This window comes from Macrobrachium rosenbergii, chromosome 19, assembly GCF_040412425.1.
Source record: "Macrobrachium rosenbergii isolate ZJJX-2024 chromosome 19, ASM4041242v1, whole genome shotgun sequence".
In the NCBI taxonomy this organism is placed as follows: Eukaryota; Metazoa; Arthropoda; class Malacostraca; order Decapoda; family Palaemonidae; genus Macrobrachium; species Macrobrachium rosenbergii.
Window position 1 is genome coordinate 34,439,184 of NC_089759.1, and position 25,701 is coordinate 34,464,884.

At 37.4% G+C, this 25,701-nt stretch overlaps 2 protein-coding genes across 10 annotated transcripts in view; one reads left to right on the plus strand and one right to left on the minus strand.

Moving 5' to 3' along the window:
• LOC136848810 (L-threonine 3-dehydrogenase-like) overlaps positions 1–10,445 on the plus strand; it is a 38,768-nt gene extending 28,323 nt beyond the window's left edge. The window contains exon 11 of the mRNA XM_067121475.1: positions 9,027–10,445. The gene's annotated coding sequence lies outside the window, so the exon portion shown is untranslated. The remainder of the gene's footprint in view (positions 1–9,026) is intronic.
• LOC136848807 (nucleobindin-2-like) overlaps positions 1–21,886 on the minus strand; it is a 28,872-nt gene extending 6,986 nt beyond the window's left edge. The window contains exons 1-10 of one of the 9 annotated variants that reach the window (XM_067121463.1): positions 21,582–21,886; positions 17,131–17,263; positions 12,644–12,751; positions 12,189–12,296; positions 10,252–10,365; positions 7,541–7,750; positions 5,256–5,322; positions 4,500–4,680; positions 2,136–2,292; positions 969–1,157 (exon numbers count right to left, since the gene is read on the minus strand). In XM_067121463.1, coding sequence (XP_066977564.1) covers positions 969–1,157; positions 2,136–2,292; positions 4,500–4,680; positions 5,256–5,322; positions 7,541–7,750; positions 10,252–10,365; positions 12,189–12,296; positions 12,644–12,751; positions 17,131–17,262 — 1,266 coding nt within the window. In that variant the 5' untranslated portion in view covers position 17,263; positions 21,582–21,886. The other 8 variants (XM_067121460.1, XM_067121462.1, XM_067121469.1 and 5 more) reach the window with 8 other exon arrangements.
• Positions 21,887–25,701: the final 3,815 nt, after the last annotated feature.

Consider the following 25,701-nt stretch of genomic DNA (forward strand, 5'->3'; position numbering starts at 1 on the left):
TATTTGTATTAATGGACCAATGCTGTAATGTTACAACTACACTACATACCAATATCCTTACTTGCAATAAAATGAAATTTTTCAACAAAGAGCTTTTAACAGGATATATACATCTTTACTATAATATCATATTGCACTGATAACCCTAATTTCTGCAGTGCTACTTTAAACAAGGTGATCAAAAGTAATTCTATAACATCATAGCCACCATAAAACTGATTTGAAAAAAGTTATAAATTTGTATTTTTAAAGCACATTTATTTTTGTTTGGTACTAAAGATAAACTAAAATTAAGAAGACTCTCCCTTAGGGGCATAAAAGCTGCAAACACCAGTTTTTCAATGAGTTACAGAACAACCAGGACCCAAAAAAAGAGAAACAAGAAATGCAAATAACAAGTACGAAAATCAGTCACAAAGTCTTCATTACATGCTAAAAATAAGGAGTTCAAATCTGCATACATGCATAACCACAATCAAGCTTATATTTCACATGAAAATAAATCTACAGGTTTTATGATGTCAAAAGGAGAAATGAAGAATTAAAACTACAAAAACCATAGTAATGGAAACCTCTCACTTCTGACAGGGTCACAAAAGAACATTCTTACCTTGATCACAGACACACTAATGTCCGTCAAGTCAAGCGCCCCACAGCTCCAAATTGCTATGCCACTAATGTGTCTTAAGGTGAGCAACCCATATGACTAATCCACCCAAGCAAATGTATTTTACTACAAAACAAACCTGGTAAGGTGACTCTTGAGGAATATACTGGACAGGAGCCTGAGCCTGACCCTGAGTTTTAGCCTGGTTATTGGCTACTACTTGGGGTACTTGTTGGTACCCTGGGGGAATAGCCTGACCAGAGGATATAGTATGATACCCTTGGGGAGGTGCCTGACCAGGTTGTACAACCTGGTAACCTGGAGGCACAGCCTGGAAACCTTGTGGATGAGCCTGATATACCTGTGGTACAGCCTGGTAACCCTGGGGAACTGCATTAGGGTGGAACTGGGGCTGGACCCCATACACAGGGACAGCCTGAGGTGGTGGTATTCCTACAGCATCAATGGGATGGAGCCCTGGGTGGGGTCCACCTTGGTAAACAGCTGGTTGGACCGGTGGACTGCCATAGTACCCCGGTGGGGGAGGGATCTAATGGTGAAGAAATGCTTAAAATGTCACTCCACACCATATGATCCTCATACCTAGATAAAGCAAGACTCAAAAGGCACATTTTATTAGCAATTTGTCTGGGGACATACGGTTATGCATAAGCTAGAAAATTAACTAAAGCTGCTAGTCTAATAAACACACATTACAATTATTTTAAATCTAAAAATTACATACAAAATGTGCCTTCTGTGTCTGATTTATGCAATTCTGCCATCAAATTTTGCAATGGACTGAAAACTTAAAAGATATGTTTCTCCACAACAAAAAGCTCTGTAATTAATAACAAGGTCTGCATTATGTGGACAAACACTGTTTAAATTTAGTGTTTGTGATGAAGCTTCATGTTTGTATTAGGACTGGGATCATGATTTTAAAGGACATAAAACTTCTGTTCATCATCTTCATTGCAATATACTGATTGATGGTCCTTAAAGCACAATTCACATATTTTAACATTTTTAGTTTTAAAGACTTCCATTTTGATGGAATATGATTTTTTTTTAACAAAATATAATCTATTCCAGTATGGACTACATAGCCCTGTTCTCTAAATATACTGTAATTACAGTTCATATTCTTTCACAACATTTTGAGTTTCGTAGCACAACCACTGGTGCTAACAATATGGTTAAACTACTTGCTTATAAGTGATAAGTGTCCTTCCAAAAGCATAAGCACCAATCCTATTGCAAATAAAACCACACTCATGACAGTGCATAAAAACGTGAAATAAATCGGACTGTACTTTCAAACATACAGACATAAAAGCTGCAGAAATGCTGCCCACCTTTCCTGATGTATTTACTAAACTATTCATAGTAAGATTTGAAAATACAGTAAAAGTAAACATATTCAAAACAAATAGTTAACAAACACAGCTACAAATACTACTGGATACCATCTGTTCTTGGGCAATAAAATAAAACCATAGAAAAACAGAAATTACAGTATACTCACAGCTCCAGATTCCACTAACTTCCTTATTTCTTCATCTCTCTGACGCTGATAAGCCTCATACTCTTGCTGTGAGTAAATCTCCTGCTCATCAAGTCCCTTCCAACCTTCATCTTGTTCAAATTCAGTCTTTTTGGTTTGTTCTATGAATTCTTCAAAGCTGCAAACACATTAATTTTAGATTATACAAAGACCCACAAAAAAAGTTACAAGAAAATAAACATTACTCTTCACACTAAGAATCCACTGACAGGCTGCAATCATATAAACAGAGAAAAGAGAGAATGCTGTACTGTACTTACAGCAAGCATTACAACTGAATAAATGTCAAAATCAACACAACATTCTCTAAAGCTTAGAAAGACTGTTGCTGTAAAAATTAGTTTAACAAGACCACTGAAGTACATTTCTAGACTTTCACAGGGGTTACCAATGTGATTTGTTCTTGAATCAGAGGTGAAAATAGGAGTAATGTTACAGAAGTGGGACATTTAAGTAGAACAAGACCAAATTGATTAGAATCACTAACAAAAAGACATAAATATGTACAACAGGCAATGAGAGTTTCTTATTTCAGTAATTACGTTCAAAAAGTACGTAGTTTTGGCTAGAATGAGATTTCTGAAGCCTTAGGTTAAATTTGTCCCATTTGTTGACCTTAAGGCATTGGAACATCCATGAAACCTTTTCCAGCATAACTGTTAAAGCTGGAGGCACAATAAGGCTAAAAACAACTATGGCCAGAAGATTTAAGTATTAATGTCAAAGCACTCTCAAAATGTTCTTGGTCAATGTTTCGTAACTGTTTTAGTCAATAAATTCACTCTTCATGTACATGCTCTAAGCTTGCTTTACCCTGAGGACAGACCTGCTAAGGTGTGGGTGAAACTCTCAGAAATGCTAAATGCGATTATTTTGTGTTGATAAATATACAATTCTGAGAGAGAGAGAAAATATTGTAGAAAATTTCTGATATAATGCACCATATATCACTCAATGAGGGAGAGAGAAAGTGAGTTAGTTACATAAATGCTACTCTTTGTTATCTCATATTCAACCTCACTGTTTGAATACACTGTAGGCACGTGTATTCAACCGGCCTACCTGCCGATGAATCATACTGCATCTCAGAGAAAGCACCATGCGGTTGACACGAGGCCAGAAGAAAATCCAAGATCCCGAGACAAAGTTGTTGGCAAATATTTCCAATGTTGTTATAGTCACCTCTACTTAACTATAACCTATATATGAGTGAATCAAAAACATGCAATTCCGCTTATGGTTAAACAAAATGGTGAAAAGGTGGCTATGGTAAATCAGCGCATGTGCATTCTGTCCCAGATAGTTCGGTCAGGTAGTTAACTGAATTATGCTTTGTATAGATTGAAAAATCTGAGACAAGAGCTAAGGGCTGGGAAGAGAGAAATTAGATTACAGTGCAGGCAGTCCCTGGTTATTGGCAATCCGGTTTTACAGCGCTTATCTAGCAATGACAGTAATTGGATTTTCGGCGACGATAACTGGATTTTCTGCGCCGATATCTGCTTATCAGCACTGATAACCACAGATCAGTGTCGATACCCACCTAACAGAGGCGCCAATCCCCAATATTTGTCAATTTCTGGCTATCACGATTTCGGTTATAGTCACGCCACCGGGAGCAGAGTCCCCGCCAATAACCGGGGACTGCCTGGAATGGATTTGTATTAAAAAACAATTTTTTTTTAAATATATCTGTTTCATCACAAACCCATTACAGGCAGTCCCTGGTTAATGGTGGGGGTTCCGTCCCCAGCCAAGCACTGCTAACCAAAAACCAGCGATAATATCGCCAAAAACCCTGTTTGACAGTGCCATTAAGCAGATATCAGTGCTGATAAACCGTTTACTAGCACTGAAAATCCGATTAAAGACACCACTAGCCAAGTGACGTAACACCAAAATGCTGTTAACTGATGCTACCGGTAAGCAGGGGCTGCCTCTACTTTACCATAGCCGTGCCAAGCTGCAGACAAACTAATAAGGTGAGAAGAGCCTTGAGGGGCAAAGGAGCACCTTAGTAAAGATGGATAAGCCCAAGATTTCTTAGCAAACAATGAGTCATGGGTTCTAGGGTTGAACCAAGTCATAAATTACCTGCTTTGGTGCATTTCACAATTTTTAACATCACTATTGGACCTACAGGTGCTCTTTAGAGATAGGTTACTTTAATATCTAACATTGTTCTTGATTTTTTTTACAATTAGCTTCCTGCTATAATAAAAAAAGGATCAAGACTGACCATGCACTTTGTTTTGAGACTTCTGTACCTTGAGTATAAAGTGTAAGCATGAAAATTAAAGAGAAAAAAGCTTGAACATCACCTACCTTATTAGATTATCCCTATTAACATCAGATTCCCTAAACACATGTTCACGCATCCTCTCCATTTCTTCATAACGCTCATTCATATCATCTTCTGAGGCATTGGGATCGTACAACTTGTCTAATTCTTTCTGGAAAAGAATTTTCACTTCCACCTGGTCCCAGTACCCATTTCCATCCAAATCTGTGAAAAGAAAACTTACAATATAAATTTCCAGGTGCATTAACAAAAACCAAAATCTGACTACTTGGCATAATCAAAGCATGGTATTATTTGCCTTAACAATCTAAAGAGGAACCAAGAAACCACACATTTACAGGAACTTCCCCCAAAACTAAAAACTAAATGGTTTACAGTATTGTCATTACAGAAGGTATTGCAATACAGTATACTACGCTTATTAAAGCTTATCTTTATTTCACTTCCTGCAGTACCTGAGCTAGATTTAGGCTCCACTGCCATGTATCTAAAAAAATGTGAGACAGAGCTCCATTGCCATGTATCTAAAAAAAATGTGGGACAGAGAAAGAGAAAGTGGTTATGTTCTTGAATCCTATACATGCAAAAATTTCCCTAGCTGTTTACCTTTTACCTAAAGTGATAGGGATAAATTGCTTTCAATACCAAAATAAAAGTAACACTTGGAAAACTTACATTTCATCAGCTTTTCTTAGTTTTATGACAAGTTTTAGTTTTGTCAGAATTTGCTTGAAATAAGACAAAAGCATAAAAACCACATGATTAAAATAAAAACTCACCATGAAGGTGGAAGAAAGTACTAGGATTAAAGTCATCAGCTTTCATATGGTCTTGCTCTTCCCATACCTGCAAAATTTACATTTTACATATCACAGCAGATGATATAATTTAATCTCTGCACTGCCATGTTAATAAGGTAAGACCAAACTGTTCGTTCCAAAACAAAGTAAAAGGGTGATGAAGTCACAGATATGGCCTTGTCTATATAGTATGTGCAAAAAAATACATAAATAAATAAATACCTATATATATAATAAATAAATATATATATATATAACATAAATATATATATAGATAGATAGATAATATAGATATAGATAGATATACAATAATACCCCGAACTTGCGCAATTTGAGTTGCGCGAATTCACAGACACGCGAACTTTTCACTGGAACCTAACTAATTGTCATACACAAGTTTTTCAGATATACGCAAACATTTGCGAATACTGAGAAACCCTGTAAAAGTGTTTATGTTTAATTTTTTTTGCAATTTATAAGTTTTCAAGCTTTTATGTGTAAATTAAATATTTAAATAATAAAAGTAATAATTTTTTTCTCTCACTTTTACTGAGATAAGAGAATTTATATTTATTTGTTTTGTATGAAAAATTTTTTACCTAATAATAAGTACAAATTTTCAAATATTAATAAGATTGCAGTAATAAGATTAAATAATAATAATAATATTAATAATATAACTGTCATTACAAACTTCATAAGTGATACATATTTTAAACAAATAAATATCTTTCCCACATCTTTTGTAACTCGCTGAAGAAGCTCGAAGGCAAAGCTGTCAGACATGTCAATTTAACATGACAAGAAGGGGGAGTGTTGCTGATTAGCAGGTCTAAGGTTTCTTACATAATTCTCTCTCTCTCTCTCTCTCTCTCTCTCTCTCTCTCTCTCTCTCTCTCTCTCTCTCTCTCTCTCTCTCTCTCTCTCAATGTCTGCAACAATTCATGAAAAATTTCACTCTCTTGAGTAAGGACAACTGTTATCTCTCTGTATGCCTTTACCTATACAGTAGGTAATTTTAAATTGATCTAATTTTACCTGTACCATTCACAAACTGTAAATGTGCTGTTCTGAGACATAGAGCATTTCAGAACAATGACAAAGAGGCAAAATAAAGTTTTTAAAAATGAGGTTGAGAAGAATTCTAAAAATAGATCAGTGGAATGGGGAGAGAGAGAAACAGTATACTAATCTTCACACTCTCCTATATGTTTACGTCAACCATTTTTTTACTTTTCTAAAGGTAATGTACTAAGCTAATTTTTAAATGAAATTACAGTAACTTTAATTTCATTTAAAAGTTAGTTTAATACTTTGGGAGCATGATTAGGGTTATATTTAGTGTTTAAATTCTAGAAATAAGCATTTATTAGCATTTTTAGAGACCATGCTACTTATGCGGGAATTCGCCTAGCGCGAGGGGGTCTGAAACCTAACCTTGCGTAAGTTCGGGGCATGACTATAAAGAGAGAGAGAGGGAGAGATATACATAGAGATACGGTATACAAAGTTAAAAATAATCAAATCTTTAATTACATATTAAAAGTAAAATAAAAGATATTTGGGTACAATTATTCACCAATAAATACCCTGATAAGCCTAATAGGACAAGCCTAATATCCCCTAATATTTAAAGCATAACCAGTTGGCTTAAAAAAATTAAGGCAACAAGGAAAATGAAAGAAAGACAATACTCCTACAAAATTTTTGAATAAGTTTACATTTAAGAAAAATATGTTATTTAAGAAAAATATGTTCTAAGTATTATTTTGAATACTATATTCTCTATAAAACACGAGTTTTTTCATAAAACCGCACCAATCACATGAATTCTGTGTCAGCCTCTTATGTTCCCCATTTCACTAGTTTCTCATTTAACAAAGGATGTCTAACTATGCAAGAGACCTGTGCATCCTTAGGTGTGTCTGAGCCTATAACCTCACTTGAGAATGTAATGTCTGCTAGAGTGATGGCTGCATTGTGGAAAACTATCCAGGCTCTCTTATATACCCTATACTTAGAGAACAACATATCATACATGAGTAGAGAGAAAGTTGTTTTAAATCACATACCATTTCTATTATCTTGAAGGCCTACCACTGCTCCCCAATAGTCTGTTAAACAAAAATGACTAAAGTATTCGTATTCAAAGACCATGAATGTGGGTTAATTACAAGTAATGGGTCTGTGGTGAAACAACTTATCCTCTAATTGATAAGTTAACATACATACTTCATAATTTAAGAAACTGCAGTAATGCTTACTTCTTGTAACTGCTGTTTAGACCCTGGATGATGTAACTTGCCGTGCTGCGCATGTTTCTTGACTTCTTCTGTGTGCTTCTCTTCTGCTGCCTTACGGTGCTCTTCATCCATAGCTGCCAACTGCTGCTGACGCTCATATTCTTTTTCCATTTCATACTTTTTGAATTCTTCCTGCCGTTGAGCATCTACTTTTTCTAAATCTTCTGTTGTCTGTTTTCAAGATACAAAAATTCTATTACTATCTTTCCAAGTTCTTTCACATTTGATCAGCAATGAAATGATCCCAGTATCAAGGGTGTCAATTACTTCAGATCTACCTGTAAGTCAACTATTATCCATTTGAAGTTAAAGAATGGAGATGGTGTCATATGAGACTGAACTATAATAACTGAAAATGTCTAAAAGGCAAGCACAGAAGTATGGAAACTGATTCACTGGCAGAAATTTTTACACAACTGGTAAAATAAAACATTTTTTATAAAATAATGGAAAAGAGTGGCCGCACTAATCCTTCCAAGCAGTCATACTATACCGTTTTTGAATGGTAGTTGAAAGGGTTAAGGTGTGTGCCAACTGACAAATTTTGAGGAACTGTCGAATTTTAGTTATTAACTGTTTTCAATTGTTTTATGTCTAAATACACATATCCTGATCCAATAATGCTAAAAAAATTTTAGATTGTTTTATTGACAATTTTGTTCATCGCTTGTTTGACACTGAACCACAAATTATAGAACTGACTTGTAAAAACATCTGTATGAATAACTCAGGATAAGATCAAGTAAGTTATGCGCTGTTTTGGACTGTTTTATACGTAAGCAAACATATCTAGAAAGATTATTGCTAAAAAAAATGTTCAGATTGGTTCATGGACAATTTTGTTCATCGCTTGTATGGCACTATGAATGACAAATTGTAAAAAAAGTAAGTCTATGAATGTTCTTGGATAGGATAAAGTTTGAGTTATTCACTGTTTTGGGTTGTTTTACGTGTATATAAACGTATCTTGAAACGTTATTGCCAAAAAAAAAATGTTTAGATTGGTTTATGGACAATTTTGTTCATCACTTGTACAGCACTGTGAACAACAATTTGTAAAAAAAGCATGCACTGTATATCAATTGTGAAAAAAAAATTTATTCAAAAATAGTTGTCACCCACTAAAATATCCCATTCTCTCTACGGGACGTGTCAGAGGAACGTTATAATGATATGGGGATAACTTGCTCTAGATGTCCAGCTTCTCTCAGGATTTTCGAAAGTCCAAAATTACTTTTCTTTTGCTGTTTTCTCAAAAGTTACTTTTTTTCAATACTAAATGCTTATTTCTCCAAGAAGACTGAACAAAATTCAATTAATCTTTTACAAAATGTAGTATAACTACAGTACATATCTTTCTTTTGTCATCAGGAAAATCCCTTTTCTGTGCAACTTTTAATTTTACATATTCATTTTGAAAAGTGACATCATGATTTTTTTTCAACAGGTGGAATGGCAGCACTCATTACGGATCGCGATTGGTTATCTGGCTTGGACGAATTGCAACCGCAATCTAACTCTGCCCATGGAGGACCAAAAGCAAAGGCAGAAGACAGGGCACAGTCCGTAAACATGGGATGTTAGTCCTTGTCTGGAAACCCCGGGACCACCAGGCCTGTCGGCAGAGGTGCCGAGGTGACAAGCAAGGCTGTATCACAGAGTAGCCAAAGAAACAAGAGGACACTGTCCCTGACAATGCACTGGACACATTCGATACAAAAGATTCAAATTGTTACACAAAATTCAATTCTAGGTTTAACAGAGTCAATATCCAATTGCATTAAATCTAGCCTACTATCCTGAGCTGACATTTGGGTGTAGAAGGATCTGAATCCACTAAGGACGAAACTATAGACTTATCTCTATCTTCCTGACCAGGTGTTAATTCTAAAGAAAACCTAGATTCAAGACTGTTCTGTTTACTCTCTCCTAAGTTTGTATTTCTCTTCTAATTCAGCAATTTATCATCATCTCTATCTATCCCAAAGACCAATCCTTGCAATGATCACGAAGGTTGTCTGAATCACAATTCACCTCTCAATGATCCATGCATATCTCATACATACATACGTCAATTAACCCAATCTGGTCTTACAACCACTTACCTTACAAAATCTAACCGATTTCAATAGATAACCGATTTCAATAGGGAAGACTGAGAAGAAGAATCCATATTGCCAAGTAGAGACTAAAATCCAGACAATACATTCATTAACCACAAAAACAAAACAAAAAATTTTAGAGCATTTGTTTAAACGACTGGCCGTATTTGGCGACAGAGAAGAATGACAACCAAAATGTTCGCTCCATGACAAATGAGAAATGAAGGACTGTAATGATGAACTATAAACAAGCAAGAGTACTGTCAATTTTCATAAATTTTCTACAGCTGTACATTAGTACATAATTCCTCTAGTTTTTTCTGATTTTTGTCCAATTAAACAAAAAGCACGTAAACTCTTTGCTGTGAACTCCCTGGTGCCAAGCAAGAGAATTGTATGCAGCCTTGCTTTTGTAATGGCTCACGCGAATTGGTCTTTTTTCCATAAATTTTCATTTTTGGCTGATTTTTACGATCATTTTTATTTTGGGTATCTTGGAAGCCTATGTATCTGTAGTTAGTTGAGTCATCCCAGTACAAACCTGTTTTGTATACAATACACATGACTTACCTTCACAATTAATTTCTTTAAATCTTCTACTTCAAATCTTGTTGGATTTCTATGATCAATGTGTAAGGGAGCCTTCAACAGATTGCGATCTACTCCTATCTCCTTCTCATGCTCCTGTTATGGGAAAATATGTCAAAATAAATAGTGAATTCATGTTCTCCCCATACATTACAAAACACTGATAAAAAGAATAAGACTTGTTTTATTGGTTACCTACACTGACTTTATAGGGAAATCCTTCTGTGCAATTCAGGTGCAAGAAACAGGGAAACAATGACAAAAGAGGAACTCTAAAATATGGTCCGCACCATTTCCACATCTCTAAGATGAATCTTTACAGTATATCTGATGCAAATGGCCAATACACACCATAAAAAATTCACAACAATTGTATAGTTATCAACAAAAAAAAAAAAAAAAAACTAGCAAAATTTCCACTACTTCCATAGCAGCAAAATAATAATAACATTGCCACTACAACTACAATTTTGTGAATACTGTAGTATACACAATCCACGATTAATGGTCTCTAATGGGTAATGGGTATGCAACGAATAAAACACAGTGCTTACTGTGATGCTGCCCATACTGGGCCAAGCAGTTCACAAGGAAACACATTACTATTATACTCAACATTCATGGTCAATGAATATAAAGAAAAAAATAATGTGAGCTGTACTGTAAGATATGATGGAGTATAGATCATCAACACCAAATGTAAACCTTAAGAATACGAGTCTAGACTTAAAATGAATATACAGTAAATATCGTGAACAAATTGTGCATGTATTATACAATAAATCGTGAACAAATTGTGCATGTATTACACAATAACTAGGTATAAATCAACACAAGATGTAAAGGTTAAAAATGTCAAGCCTAAATTTGAAATGAATATGCATATTACCAACTTTAATCATATTCTTGTGAGTTAGCTACCCTACGAACAGCATGTTTCAGCTTGAAATGAATCAGCAATGACAACTGATGTGAACAATATTTATAAATGTGGTCTAATTAAGAAATAATAAATTAGTTTACAATTTTGGCTAAGATAGTAAATGCAATAAAGATGATCCAGGAAGGGGCTAAAAATTTTATTCTATAAACAGATGAGAATAATATACATACAGTAATCATAATAAACCATGTTTTGTACAAACATTTCTTGATATCAGGTAAAACAATAGCCTAAACACTACATTAATTGCCAGTAACACTTGTTCTTGTAAGATATAATATATTTACAGAGTGCATGTTTGCTAGTTATGTTTTTCAATTTTCCTCTCATCTAACATCTTGGCTTAATACCAAAACAAATCAACTGTTTAATGGTAAACAATGGAACTCTTGATTAGATATCCATATTCCGTACAATAACGTAATATATTGTGGGGATATTTCAAATGATCATAATTTCATTAGTGCAATATACTATTTTTAACTTGGTATATATACTTCTTTCCTGAGAGAACATCTAATGCTTAATAGTTATGCTATGGCTTTCACAATCAAGTACATTACATAATAAGACGTTATTTCAAAATGCTGCTTATATGTAAAATACATTGTATTCTACGCCAGCCTAGCCTACCAGAGCAGACGCTAGGTTAGCCTAGTGGAGCCAAGGTTAACTTATACATTTAACTTCACACATGTATTATCAAGAGTTGTGAAAATAAAGATTTTAAGCAACTAGATCCTGCAAATTATTTATGCTAGCCTACATTATGTTAGTTCTGAAATTCCTTAGTGGCCAAGGCAAACAGGTAAATTTCACATCCCAATAGCCTCGTTGACTAACCTCAATTATCTGTAATTTCCAGTTCCCAGGACCCTCATGCCCAAGCTTCTGGATAATGAAAAAATAATGAAATGAGTTTGTACAAAAATTTGTGTGAAAACATTATTCATTTCTATAGATACACATAACTTACCTTGATAGCCAAGTGTCTAAGTCGTTCCAGTTCTCTCCGTTTTAATTCATCAAGTTGTGTCCTGACATTATGATCAACGAAGTGTAATTCTCGGGCAATTTTTCCAGACTGTCAAAAAACATACAAAAATTGAATAGCTCAAAGATGAAACCACTTCAAAAAATAATTTCGAGTTAATGAATATAAATCTCTTACTCAAAAATACCTTCTACGCTAGTTAAGAGGCAAAACATACCCTTATTGACTATGAGAAATCCTAAACTAAACAGAATTACTGTTTTCTAGACTATAGTTCATCACTTCTTTGCATTCATACACGTACAGTAAACCCCCAGTATTCGCAGGGGATGTGTACCACACACCCGAGGGAATAGCTAGAACTATACCCATGATGAAGCTACACACATAAATAGTGAGGGCTAAACATGTAAAACATTACACGGATAATATTTTACCTTTATGTCATCAACCTCTGCTGTTTCCAATTTCTTCCTGAAGACTGGATCACTTTCCAAGGCCTGGACAACTTCTTTTAAATATCGTCCATATTCCAAGTTAAGTTCCTGTAAGTAACCATTTTTACTAAAAAATGTTTCCATATATAACATTATTAAACAGTAGTGTTACACCCAACACTAAGTCCCACTTCTAGACACTCATAAGATGTCCCTAAGGATTCGTTACAAAGAGACACGTGGAATATGGAGAAAAACAAATTAAAAAATTGTACAAGTAGATAGTAGAGACCAAAGAGAACTACTGAAAAACAGATAGAATGGAATATGACTGTCAGCAGAGATGAAACTGCAAAAACTTCTGATAAATGGGATTGCCTGCAAGTTCTAAGATAACTTAATCATTTTTCCCTTTCATTATACAGTAGACTTCTTCAGAATGTAAAACTTCCATAATTGTTATCAGATGAAAGAATCTATAGAGACAATATGTGATGGAATTATGGTAGACACTGTTATGCTATCTTTAATCAATACCAATCTCCCTAATCATAAGTTTTGAAAGTCACAAGATTCTCCTGGTATGATCTGCGTAACTAATGAGGAGTATGCGTAACCAGTTCAGACTCTCGCATCCACAAAGTCTGCTACAGCACTAGTTATCACACCTGTATACGTATTAGTGAATGCCTTACAGCCTCTTAATGTAATAAAAGAAGAAATGGTACTGTAACTGTAGAATGCTGTAGAACAATGATATGTAAAACTATATTGTAAATTATATGATTTATTTACTGTACTTAACGCTACCCTGTGCTTATGAAGAGTAGGAAGATTGCATAAAATCTTTTATAGGCTTATGGCAAGTAAGGTAATGAAATATGGAATGGAAAGAATTTTATGGGAAAACAATATTATTACTGTCAGTAGAATACAAATGCAAGTTTTGAAACAAAATAGACATTTTTATAATAAAATTTATTTTTTAAATACTTACCTCCCTATTCTGATAGCTGTATTTCCTGTGTCAGGTGGGAGGACGAAACAGTGTTAAAAGTAAAAAACCAATTGGATCGTTTAGTTTGAACCATCTATTCACCCATCCCTTTCAGGTGGTTTGGGCATCCATAGTTTCCCATTCAGTTTTTTCTTCTGTCCACATGAGTGGGGAGGTGGGGGGTGTTACAAAATAGAGGGGTAGTGCAATGGTACCTCGACATGAGTTTAATTCATTCCCTGACCAAGCTCGTAACTCAATTTGCTCGCAAATCAAATCGAATTTCCCCTTTAAAATGAATGTAAATACTATCAACCCATTCCAGCCCCCCCACAAACACACCAATTTTTGTTATGTGTTTTTAAATAAGAAAAATGTACTTTATAAATAACAAATATATAAAAAATATAATACATAATAAAAGTGAATGGGAAGAAATAAAACTGGTGCTATTAAGTGTACTTTACCATGAAGATCACACGAAGATGCTGGTGGAGTTGGGGCAGCAAACAAGTGGGATAGTGTCGATGGCTGAAGAAAAGTCAACAGACGATCCCTGGGAAAAACCTCCAGAGGGGCCCCATGATCTCTCCTACCACTCAAGTATACAACTGGATTGGTCTGCAGACCTAATCTGGAGTACCGGTTCCAGTGGTTGGGAAAGGATGGAAGAGTGAACGTTTCCAGTCTCAAACCCAAAAACTGTCTGATACCCGGTCCTCGGACGACTCCAAGGAGGTAAGAGAACAGGTAAGAACCTAGCACCATTATGATACCTGCCGGAACCCAAGGACCCTGCAAATGTGTAAAGTGACGACGGCCATACAGATCTAGGAGAGTGAATATAATCATGCAAACATGTACAGAAGCTATCCCCACATAAGGAGCCTCGGTTGCGCAAACATGGGTGAGGGCTGACCCAGGGAGAGCGATCATAGACTCTCAGGCGTGAACGCAGGCTATCCTGAAGACATGCTGAGTATTCTTCGAAGCCATGGCCCCTGCAAACAAAGATTGAATCAACGAAACTTGGGTTCCTCCTCAGTCCCCAAAATCTTTGAGGGTAGACTTTCCCTCCAAGGAAGCAGCCATGGTTTCTTCCCAAGATCATTGACACATCAGCGACACAATCTCCGAATAAGTTCTCCAAAGATTGGGGGTGTCCGTGTCCTGAGGAAAAAACCCTAGAGCTTTTCCAGGTCACGTAACCCATAGACTACTTTCAGCAAGAGAGAAGCCTTGACAGAACCCCTAGCCCTTCTCTCGAACACTTGAGCATACAACCGGCCCGACCCTAGGATTGATCCCCGGAGTATAAGTTTCATGGGAGGGCTGCTTTGGGACATGGTATCCCAATCACGAGCCCTTCTGTCCGACTCGTGGCTCCTGATGTAACCAGGAGATTGAGGAGACAGGTGAGTGGGGCCGAGCATCTGTTTCTGACCTGCCAGAGCCAAAGCCCCAACAGGAGAGGAAAGTTGTGAAAGATCGTCAACCTGCGGTGACGATGACTACACGGGTCTAAGAGAGCGAACTTACTCACAAAAACGTGGGCTGCGGCTGTCCCGAGGAGAGCGAACGGGTTCACGCAAATGTGCATGGAAGCTATCCCCAGGTAAGCTGGCTCGTTCAAGCGAAAGCAGGCAAGGGCCGACTAGGGAGAGCAATTGTGCACTCTTGGGCGTGGACTCAGGCTGTCCTTTCAACATACCCCAGTCTTCTTTGAGGCTGTGGCCTCTGCATACGAAGAGGACTGTACGGGGAACTTCTTCATAGCCTATTCAGGTGAGCGCACTGTTCCCGAGTCACGAAAGTATTGCACATCAGTTGCTTCCACTACTTGAGAAATGAAGGAATCTCTAGCCAAGGTAGGCTCTATACCAGCCCATGGAATGATTCCATGGTACTGGTAAAAGGTAACTCGAGATTTCAAAGAAACCCAAGAACCTGTAGTGACGCGGGTCTCATCAGAGAACCACGCACCTGGAGCTCCTGAGTAACAAGGGTATCGATAATCAGTTGCTTTCTCTACCTGAGTGTCCGGGGAAACTCAAGCAGAGGCAAGCTTTACCAATTCGTGGAGGTAACTTCACGATACAGGTAAAGGTAACTCAGGGTTTCTATGAAAACCCAGATACCCGGAGTGACACTGTTCTCCTTGGAGGTCCAAGTACTTGAAGACTCCGAGTCACATACTGGACGATCTTTGGTTGCTCCCTCTACATGAGCGTCCAAAGAAACCTGGGCAGAGGTATGCTATTACCACTTCACGGAGTTAACTCCATGATACTGGTCAAGTTAACTCGAGGTTTCTATGAAACCCGAGTACCTGGAGTGACAAGGTTCTCCTTGGAGGTCCGAGCACTCAGAGCCTGCAAGTCAGACACAGGATGAACTTCGGTTGCTCCCTCTACCTGTCCAAGGAAACACAGGAGGAGGTACGCACTAGTACAGTAGGTGAACTCCTGGGACTAGTATCCGTGATACGGGTTACCTCTTGTGAGAGAGCACCCAGAAGAGATAGCGCACATAAGTAGATGAAGGCGGAGACGACGATGCTAATTTGATTCCCTTCTTCAACTTCTACCACAAGTCTACCGCTGTCCTGGGACCCTTGCACCATTCCCGTGCAGGGATGGGAAGGTGGGAATGAGCGCGCACACACTCTCTCTCTCTCTCTCTCTCTCTCACTTCCATAAATGAATCAGAACGAGCAATCGGCAACATACAGAGCAATAACGCACGTATTGCTAACAAAAGAACCAGTTATTCCCAAGTCCCTCGAGCGCTACAACATCTGAAAAACGTAAAACATTACAAATGTCAAATAATAATAATTTTCAGAATACAACCCTTCCTTCGCACTGCGAAGGAATAAAACTCTCTGAAAAGTCAAAGCAGTGTCGTAGAGTCATAAGTGGAGGTGAGAAACTAGTTTAGAATGAACAATTATACCGGAATACTGAACACACAACACACAAGGGTAAAATAAGGGGTTGGATTTACATTATATATATAAAAAAAAAGTTATTCTCCAGATATACGCAAAAAGAGCAACACACTAATATATATCATGAAAACATAACATAAACAAACGAATCAGTTGAACAGCAGGAACAGAGGGAAGAGTGACACGTCTCTCTCTATATGGGGCCAAAAACAAAGTGAATGTTTACTGACTAGGTGGCAGGACTCCCACCCGTAGCTGGTAGTCAACTACATACTTGACCACCTTGTTTATTAAACAAAGTGGTCGGCTGTTTATTAAACAGCCGCCCTACAGCTACGCTGAAGTACAGTACATTCCTATGCAAAGACCGATGGTTTGTATATTGTGTAGGAACAAAACACATATTAGTAATTACAGAGGGAAAGTCGTGGTGCCAAAAACAACGGATATAGAGTGATCTGATAAAAAGGTTTGAAATATTTTCATTAAGACGAGTTAAGCCTTAGTCTTAAATTAAACCAGAAACTAAATCTTTCTTACCCAATCCTCCCCATGTTCTTCTCCTTCATTTTCTTCTTCTTCCTTATGTTCTTCCTTCTTTTCCTTAACTGGTAAGGCTTGAAGAACAGAAGATACCACCAGCAACAGGGTCAATACCAAATGACCCTTCATGCTGTCAACAGAAATCATCATATTAATAAAATAAATAGCACGAAGAAAAACTTCTACTGTATACAAGTAACAGGAAACATAAAGCCTTTTTAAAATCATAAAACATGACCAAGTAAGACTGAATATTTACTAGCAAAGTCAAGTTGAAGCTTAACACAAGTGGATGGCACAACATAACTTTCACTTAATTTTCAAAGTTATAAACAAAGCTTTTCAATAGCAGTCTACAGTTTGTGAGATATTTTTTTGCAGTGCTATATCCTCCAATCACCCTTAATAAAATTTCACTCAAATCATAAAAGAGGAAATCGTGACATTTTTCAATTAAGTGTCTCATGTTTTCAAGTGCTTGTTCCACATATGCACTATGCGTGATGTTGCTTCATTTTAAAATTGTAAATTAGTGCTAATTAGGTTTAACACCAGGTGTCACACATGAAACGTTTTGAGGACCAATTCATACTTCAATTATTGTCTCACAGGCCAATAACACATTTGAAGAACACATGTTTACAACTTTATAGTATTTAGCCCATTTACCAGGAATATTCTATTTGACTTTGAGCTCACTTCTAATTTTACTTAAACAGTGACACTGATGATAAATGTGTAATAAGTTTACACATAAACATTAATCTTGGGCTAATAAAATATAATAGAATTTCATTTGAGCTTTGAAACATGAAAGATAAATTTTATCATGAAATATATTATGTACATGCAGAGCAAAAACATTCATACAATTTGCTTCTTTTCCTTCACACCCCACTACTCTACAAGTTTTTCTGCATGCATTTGGATGCAGAGGAAATATTTCAAATGATTACCTGGATTCTTATTCATTAAAGAGAATCACTGTTTACACACATACTCCCAAACTGAAGAACCTACTGTGATGAACGCAAGGCAGCTTTTCCCCTGTTCACTCTCATAAATTGCAAAACTAAAGGTACCATGGCCTATGGTAGAATCATGGTAACAAATGCAATACAGGGTACTTTGTTTATCCGAAAAAGCTCAAGATGGTGGCTGACATTTTTTTTTAGCATTGGTGGCCGACATTTTTTTTAAATCACCTAGCCTACTACATGGTGAAATTGGTCTTACTACCCTGATGGCTGCTTCAGCACTAGCATCTGAATACATGCAATGCCTTCTGGACTATTTCTCGGCAACTGCAAAGTTTCATGGTAACTTTTACTGAAAGGAAGAACATGCATTTATTTTTCTTCATGAACACTCAATGCTACCATGTTCACCTGACCATCTTAAGTGCTTTTCACCCTTAGCTTTTAAATATGACAAACAATTAAAACACCATAACCAATCCATAGCTACTACAAAAGGAAAAAGTTGTTGTAATCACTGTGTTAGTAATTACAAAGTTCATTTCCAAACATGGATATAAAGACTTTTTCTTAATCACTGACTGAATAGCTTAAGTGTCAGGGCCACCTTACATTATTAAGTACAGTACTTAGAAATAACAACGCTGGTAGTTTTAATTGGAATGTTTGTTTGGTCACTCAGTATACCTTTGATAATCAAGAACCCATCTGTAGCCCAAGCATAAACTTAGATTTGTGAATGTCATTTTGGGAAGAGGGAATAGGCTTAGGAGTGATATACAGGTGGTAGATAGTATTTTGAGGGTTTCTCAGGCTAATTTCATGGTGCTTCTTGTGGAAGGATTTATACAACCCTTGTTCCTTCCATTCTACAATATATTACACCAAGCAGTGTTGTTTTCAGTGACAAGAGGCTTGCCTACAAATCCCTAGTCACTCTTTGATACATATGTTGTATGGTGATCCATACTGCAAACTGTTTACAGCCCTTTATCCCCGACAGCCATACTCACAATAATAAAGATCTTTAGACCAAGGTGAGGAGTCGACAAGGGACCTGATAACCAGTCAGAGCATTTTTGACAATGCAAGTTAAGGTAAAGTTTCAGCCGTGCCTATGTGATTAGTTGCCTCATCAATATTTCATACTCTCCAATTAATGTATCCACCTCAACTGAACATTCAGCATCCTCCAAGACCACAGGAAAAGGAACCCAGTGTTTCTGTACCAGCACATCTGGTAGACTCTGGCCAAGCTTTGGTAACAGAACCAGCTATAACAACACGCCTAATAGATAATTCATTTAAGGTTTTTGTAGTAATGTGGCATGCTATGTTGGACTGTGTTAGGTTAAGAGGGGTTAGGTTATATATTCCTACATTTCATTAGCTGGGCTATTCATATTCCCTGCCAATTAACCCATTTCCAGTTACAGTCCCCCAATGTTTTACCGGCTTGGAAGGGGATTTTATTTCTAAAAGCTACTGATTTGCAACTAATGAGAAATTAAAGTTAGAATCGTCTGAATATTGAAAGCTTACAACTAGCCTAGTTCCCACAATCCTCACAACTTCTCAAAATTTGCTGGTTCCTGTGTTTAGGAACAAATTGAATTTTCAAAGCAGGCCCCATTAGGCCAGAGATACATGGGGGTGTTGTAATAGGCATAAGCTAGGTTAACTATTGTCTGATGAAGAATATCTCAAGCTATTTGTTAAATCACAGCCCAATACACCGAAAAGGGTAAATGTCCAGATGGCCACACAAAGATATCATTTATTAATATAATTTGGTGGCTTACTAATATAGAAAAGGTTGTACATAATGCAGTAAAGGCGAGATTTGAGAAATCTACAGAAATATTGAGAAAATTAGGTCCTTTGCTAATATTTTGGTAAAACTATAGAAAAACTCTGCATGGCTCATCATCTATGCTTTAGTGTTGCTGACAAAGGGGGTGGTATTGTTTACTAGCAGTCAACTATTACTAACCTCACATCTTTATCAGGGGCCCTTTGGGAAAGGGGGGGGGGGGGGTTTGGGTGGGGTAAAACGAAGGGAGGGAGAACAGACATGTTACTGTTATGATGGCCAGCCTGGAATGGTTCCGTGCACACTCAAGGCATATGGGAGCCTTATATTCAAAAAGAGATTGCCTGCGGAAACCTATTATAAAAGGAACTATACTAATCTAACGTAACCTAACCTAACCTGGTAGGCCGTGCTACTTAGCCGGAGGGGGGGAGGTCTGCCCGGACCCCCCAGTGAGGGGAAACCCCACTTTTTACCAAAAGTTCCCCTATAACACTGAGCATGTGCAATAGCATTCCAGGATGGCCGGCATACAATAACATATTTGTTCTGGGGTTAATTTCAGTATATCTGTCAAAAAATAACAGGAAATTCTTGAAAAGCAGCCAAAATACTATAGAAATACTCAACTTCCAAAGTAATAGCTAACGCTGTGCAGTTATGCTACAGATCTAGCATATTTTTACTTTTATCCCCAAGGGATTGGTACTAGCCTAAACACGGGCACCGCAGAGCTTCGACAATGTTTAGCACCAGCCGTTCAGTGATAAACACATACACAAAAGCCAATAAATTTCACATGACCTCAGTATATTTCTCATATAATAGGCTATCACCCGTAATGCATTACATAACCCCCTTTTCTACAGGCCTATTCTTCAATCAAAAAATTATAGCGTTTTAGGATAATAAACGACATCCTGCGGCCACCTCCTTTACACTTAGGCTACCCCAAAAAAAACATATTTCGCAAGTTTTATAACTTACGGCTACCCCGAAGAGAACATATTTCTCAAGTTTTATAACTTATGGCTACCCCAAAAAGAACATATTTCGCAAGTTTTATAACTTATGGCTACCCCAAAAAGAACATATTTCGCAAGTTTTATAACTTATGGCTACCCCAAAAAGAACATTCTCTCAAGTTTTACAAGTTATATTACGGCTACCCCAAAACCGAACATATTTATCATATTTTATAAGTTATAATGTTACAGCAAACATGTACTGGCCACGTTTTCGGAACAGGCTGCTGTAAGCAACGAAGACAGCCCCTGCCTTCTCTAGCAAGGTCGGCTCTGCCTTGCCTACAACAGCCTAACCTGACCTAAGAAACAATCACTGGGGTCGTGTGCAAAAACAATCGGGTACCAACGCACCTTTCCAGCCTGCAAGATCACAATTTCCTCGTGGGTTTGACTCAAGCAAGCACAAGAAGCAGACTGATGAGGCGTTACGAGTGGAAAACCCGTCTTGTCCTGGGCTTAGGACACGTCATGTCATGCTTCCCACAGGCTAGATTAGACACGTATGCTCAGTCCTACTCCGAATGAATACTTACCTCCAAATTAATCTGTTGCTATATCTATATATCAATATACTCCGGGAAATATGGCGATAAAACACTCCCGACTCTGTGGAGTATGTTTTATACTTACTTGTTTTGGAAGGACTTCCACAACACGAGTCACTACGGGCGTATACACAATCTACAAGTAGTTGTAGCTAATGGCCCCCAGATATTCTCATAAATATATTCTCTCCTCGTTAAATAATATAACGAATACAGATGGTTATTTTGGCGGTGAATAGAATGTGAATGTGATACTGATCGAGAGAAAGTGTTTTAAGTCCGTCGGGGAAACGCAATATCATTGAACGTCATCAGAGCAAAAAAAAAAAAAAAAAAGAGCTATTGTGGGACTGAGATTGAGTGGTCGCCCCTGAATTCATTTTAAGACTTATATTTCGCACTCTCCCTTCCGGAAACACAGTGAGACTTTGTAAACTTGTTCCTAATAAGAGATTTGATTTCTGAAAGAGAAAACTGGGAATAATATTGGGCCGCCTAATGACTAGAATGAATCGAAATATACTGACATATGGATTAATATTGTACGGAAGTGGGTCCCAAATGGATAGAAATGCATCAATAATGTACTGAAAGGGATTCAAAGGCATTAACTGTGATGACAGAATCGACGATAGCAAGACCTCCTGCTCCCCCCATCAAAGCAAAACGGACCCCTTAATAAAATATAGCCTAATAATGGTTGGCTCAGAAAAATCTCCTTCAATAAGATTTTTTTCCCCTGGTTAACGATCCAGATCCATATCATTAAAGTCAATAAAACAATGTAATAAGAATGTGGGAAATTTTTCATATTCCAAATGTAATTCATAATAACCATTTAAACATTCCAATTATTTTGGGAAACATTTTTTAGCTTGTTTTTCAGAGAACTTCCTGGTGAACCTATAATTGCCTAACCAAGAAACCTTGCAATTTTCTGCGCAACTGAAAAAATTCAAGAGCAGAAATTCTATCATTTGACGTTACTCTGAGACTTCTTTCAGCACCTACAACTGTCATATCAGCAGTCAACATAACTCTCAAAACTATTCCAGAGCTTAGGACCGTAACATCAGTCACTCATGTCGCTGTTCAGGGGATTTTCCGAAGTATTTGTCATGACTCCCGATACCCAATCGACTTTTTTTTTTTTATAGAAGGAACAACCAAATACTACATGAATTGAAACACCACCTGCAGCTTAATAGCTAAATGTTATAGTTTTAAATTACATGTGGCAAAATGATTTCATCGTAGCTAAAGAGAAATTCTTTGGCGTGGCAACAGGTATCAGTCATATTGAAGAAAAATTTCCGTGGTTTAACATCATCAAATTCTTCCCATATAAAAATGGGAACAAGCTGGGAAGAAGAACATCATCAAATTCTTTTAAGCAGTAAACAGGAGAAGGATGGGAATTTTCTATAAATATTATGGGCAGACATCACAATCCCAAGGTCATGCCGAGGACTTCTGCTTTTGTATCAAACAACTGATATTCAACAGGAGCACGGGTAGACTAAGACCTGGGGGATTCTAGTGTGGGTACTACGGTTCGTGTTAGATTTAGCCAGCCTTGCGCTGGCATAGGCTCTTGCTCTAGGGCAGCCCGTAGTTTTGGGGAAGCCGTAGGGACTATCTCAAATGTTGTCACTTGCTGCCTGACACACGTGAGCGGCCTAATTTATGGAAATAGAGCAAAAGAGATAAGTGCATATGACTGAGAAGAGGGCCATTGAGAGGGCAGCCAAAATCACAGAGATGAAACTTTTTGCTCAAGTCTTGACAGTTATAAAATTATGTAATTACCAGGTTACAGAAAAGGAAAAAAATTTTTACTGTAGCATAATTTTCTGTAATAGATGTAAGGAATTTAGTAAGGAGAGAGATGAATTTTCTTGAATACTAACGGATGAAAGAGCCGCTCTCGCTGCCCCTTACCCCATTATCCGATCCATGAACTCACTTTTTCACAAGTTACAAAGGTCTTTCCCCACGCCCCACTCCCCTCCCCCCCGAAAAATAAAGTAAAATCCTTGAAAAAAAGAGAATGCGTCGTAAGGCTTATCCACCTGACAAGGAAGTATAAGCTGGATCATGGTGAAAACTGACCATCCACAATGTGCATTTGCAATCCAGTGTAAGTCCACTCTGACCTCGTTTCCCTACCCACAGTTACCCGTTTCCCGACATCTGACGTTATGTTGTTAATCTTTAATCGTAAATTGCCGTACAGTAGGCCTATATTTTTCGCTAGTCTTTGTGTTAGAGTGGTAAAATGAGTGATTTTCACTGAGGCTTTTTTTATTGCTCTGCAGTGTCCTTGGGTTTAGGTTCGAGCGTCAGAATTCCTTCCACTAGAAAGTATGAGATAAAAATATTGTATATCGCTGTATTATACCGTAAGATGTTCATCATTAGTTGTGTGCGTGTATGAATTATGCTGTAGTATACAGAGCATATGTATGTACACCTTGAAATCATGTCACATTATAAGGTTTGCATATGACTATCTTCCATGGGTAAGGAGGGTCTACTATATAGCTAAACATTCCTTGTTGCAAATAATGCAACAACGCTAAACAGCAGCAGTTCCAAAGGAAAATGTCTATGAATAGCTGCGTCACTTCATGCATGACTGTCTCTTCAAAACGCATGGCTAGTTTCAAAAACAAAAAGGCTCATGTCCATTATCGTACCTCGAAAATGAAGAATGTGCTGATTCAAATGATTGCATCAGATACCTTGGAAGTAAATTGAGAATTTTACACAAATAAGGAAAACATCGTTAAGTTCATACATCATTCTTGATGTGTCAAATAAAGAACAAGAGGGTGTTGGGATTCGTTTTGCTGGATTGCAGGGAAGGTTTGAAAATACTGTACATAATGTACTTATTGGTTTTGTACATGTGTATGACACAACAGGAAGTTTAGGGACTCTAAATCATACCGCTGGAATTACCTAGAGCAAAAAAGTGATGAAATCACAAAAGAAGAAGCAAAGCCCAGCCGCAAAAGACAGATATGGAGGTCAGGGGATACAAAGGCGGGAAGGGGTAGGCTAGGGCATAGGGTTATACTCCGCAGCCGGATAAATTATGATAAGAGCGAAAAGTAGAAGTAAGAGTCTTTTCTCAATCAGAATAGAAAGCAAGTGCCATTATAATACGCACAACGCTAACCATACCTAAACAGATAGACACTGGCACTTCCTCAAGCAATACAATTTTAAGACATATATAGAGCAATATATCCACTCAACAGAGCGTGATCATATAAATGCAATGCTTCTTTGTGGGTAACATATTTTTTTCTGTTTTTCTCTTTTCTTCTTTGTCGTCGAGAATAATACGGGCGAACTCGTTCCGAGTGTTGCTGTTGTTGTTGCGGAGACCTTGGGACTAGAGTAATGTTCAACAAAAATCTGGGCGGGGTTAGTGTTGGGTGGTACTGGAATCAGGCCCTCTTGTATAATTTTCACATCATCAGCGGTGGTTAGAACAAACCGAAGACTATTCAATCTGCGTATAATAATGGCACTCGCTTTCTATACTGATTGAGAACGGTCCTGGTCGTTTCGGCCGGAAGTCACTTAGGCCGTAACATCCAAGACAATGTAAGACGTTATGTTTATGGTATTTACCGTTATGTTTATGGTATTTACCATTATTATTTCATGTTTTACGTACATCCCCAAGGGGTTGGTACTAAACACGGCGCCAATTTTGCACGTAAACGCGCTTACGGTCGAAACGACCCGAATGCATTGAGATGACTCCTACTTCTACTTTTCACTTTCATTATAATTCATCATGTTACGGAGTAAAGCCCTACCCCTTTCTTCGTATCCCCTGACCTCCATATCTGTCTCTTGTGGCTGGGCTTTACTAGGCCTTTTGTGATTTCATCACTTTTTCCCCCCGTGATGTCAGTCCTTTTTTTTTTTTTTTTTTTTTTTGCAATGGCATCGCCCTTGATCGAGAAAAATGCTGTAACAAGGGAATGGGGGTTATAATTTGCCAAACATGATTTTCTTAGACCTATGTGGCTTCTCTGTGATTATGGTCAGCTCGGCTCATTTGCTGCATAATTAAACAATTTATTTAGGGTAGATCAACAATCGCGAAAACCAAAACCGTGTAAATAAATTCGACGTGAGTGATAATTTTTAATTAAGATAATTGACAGTAAGTCAGCCAGCTT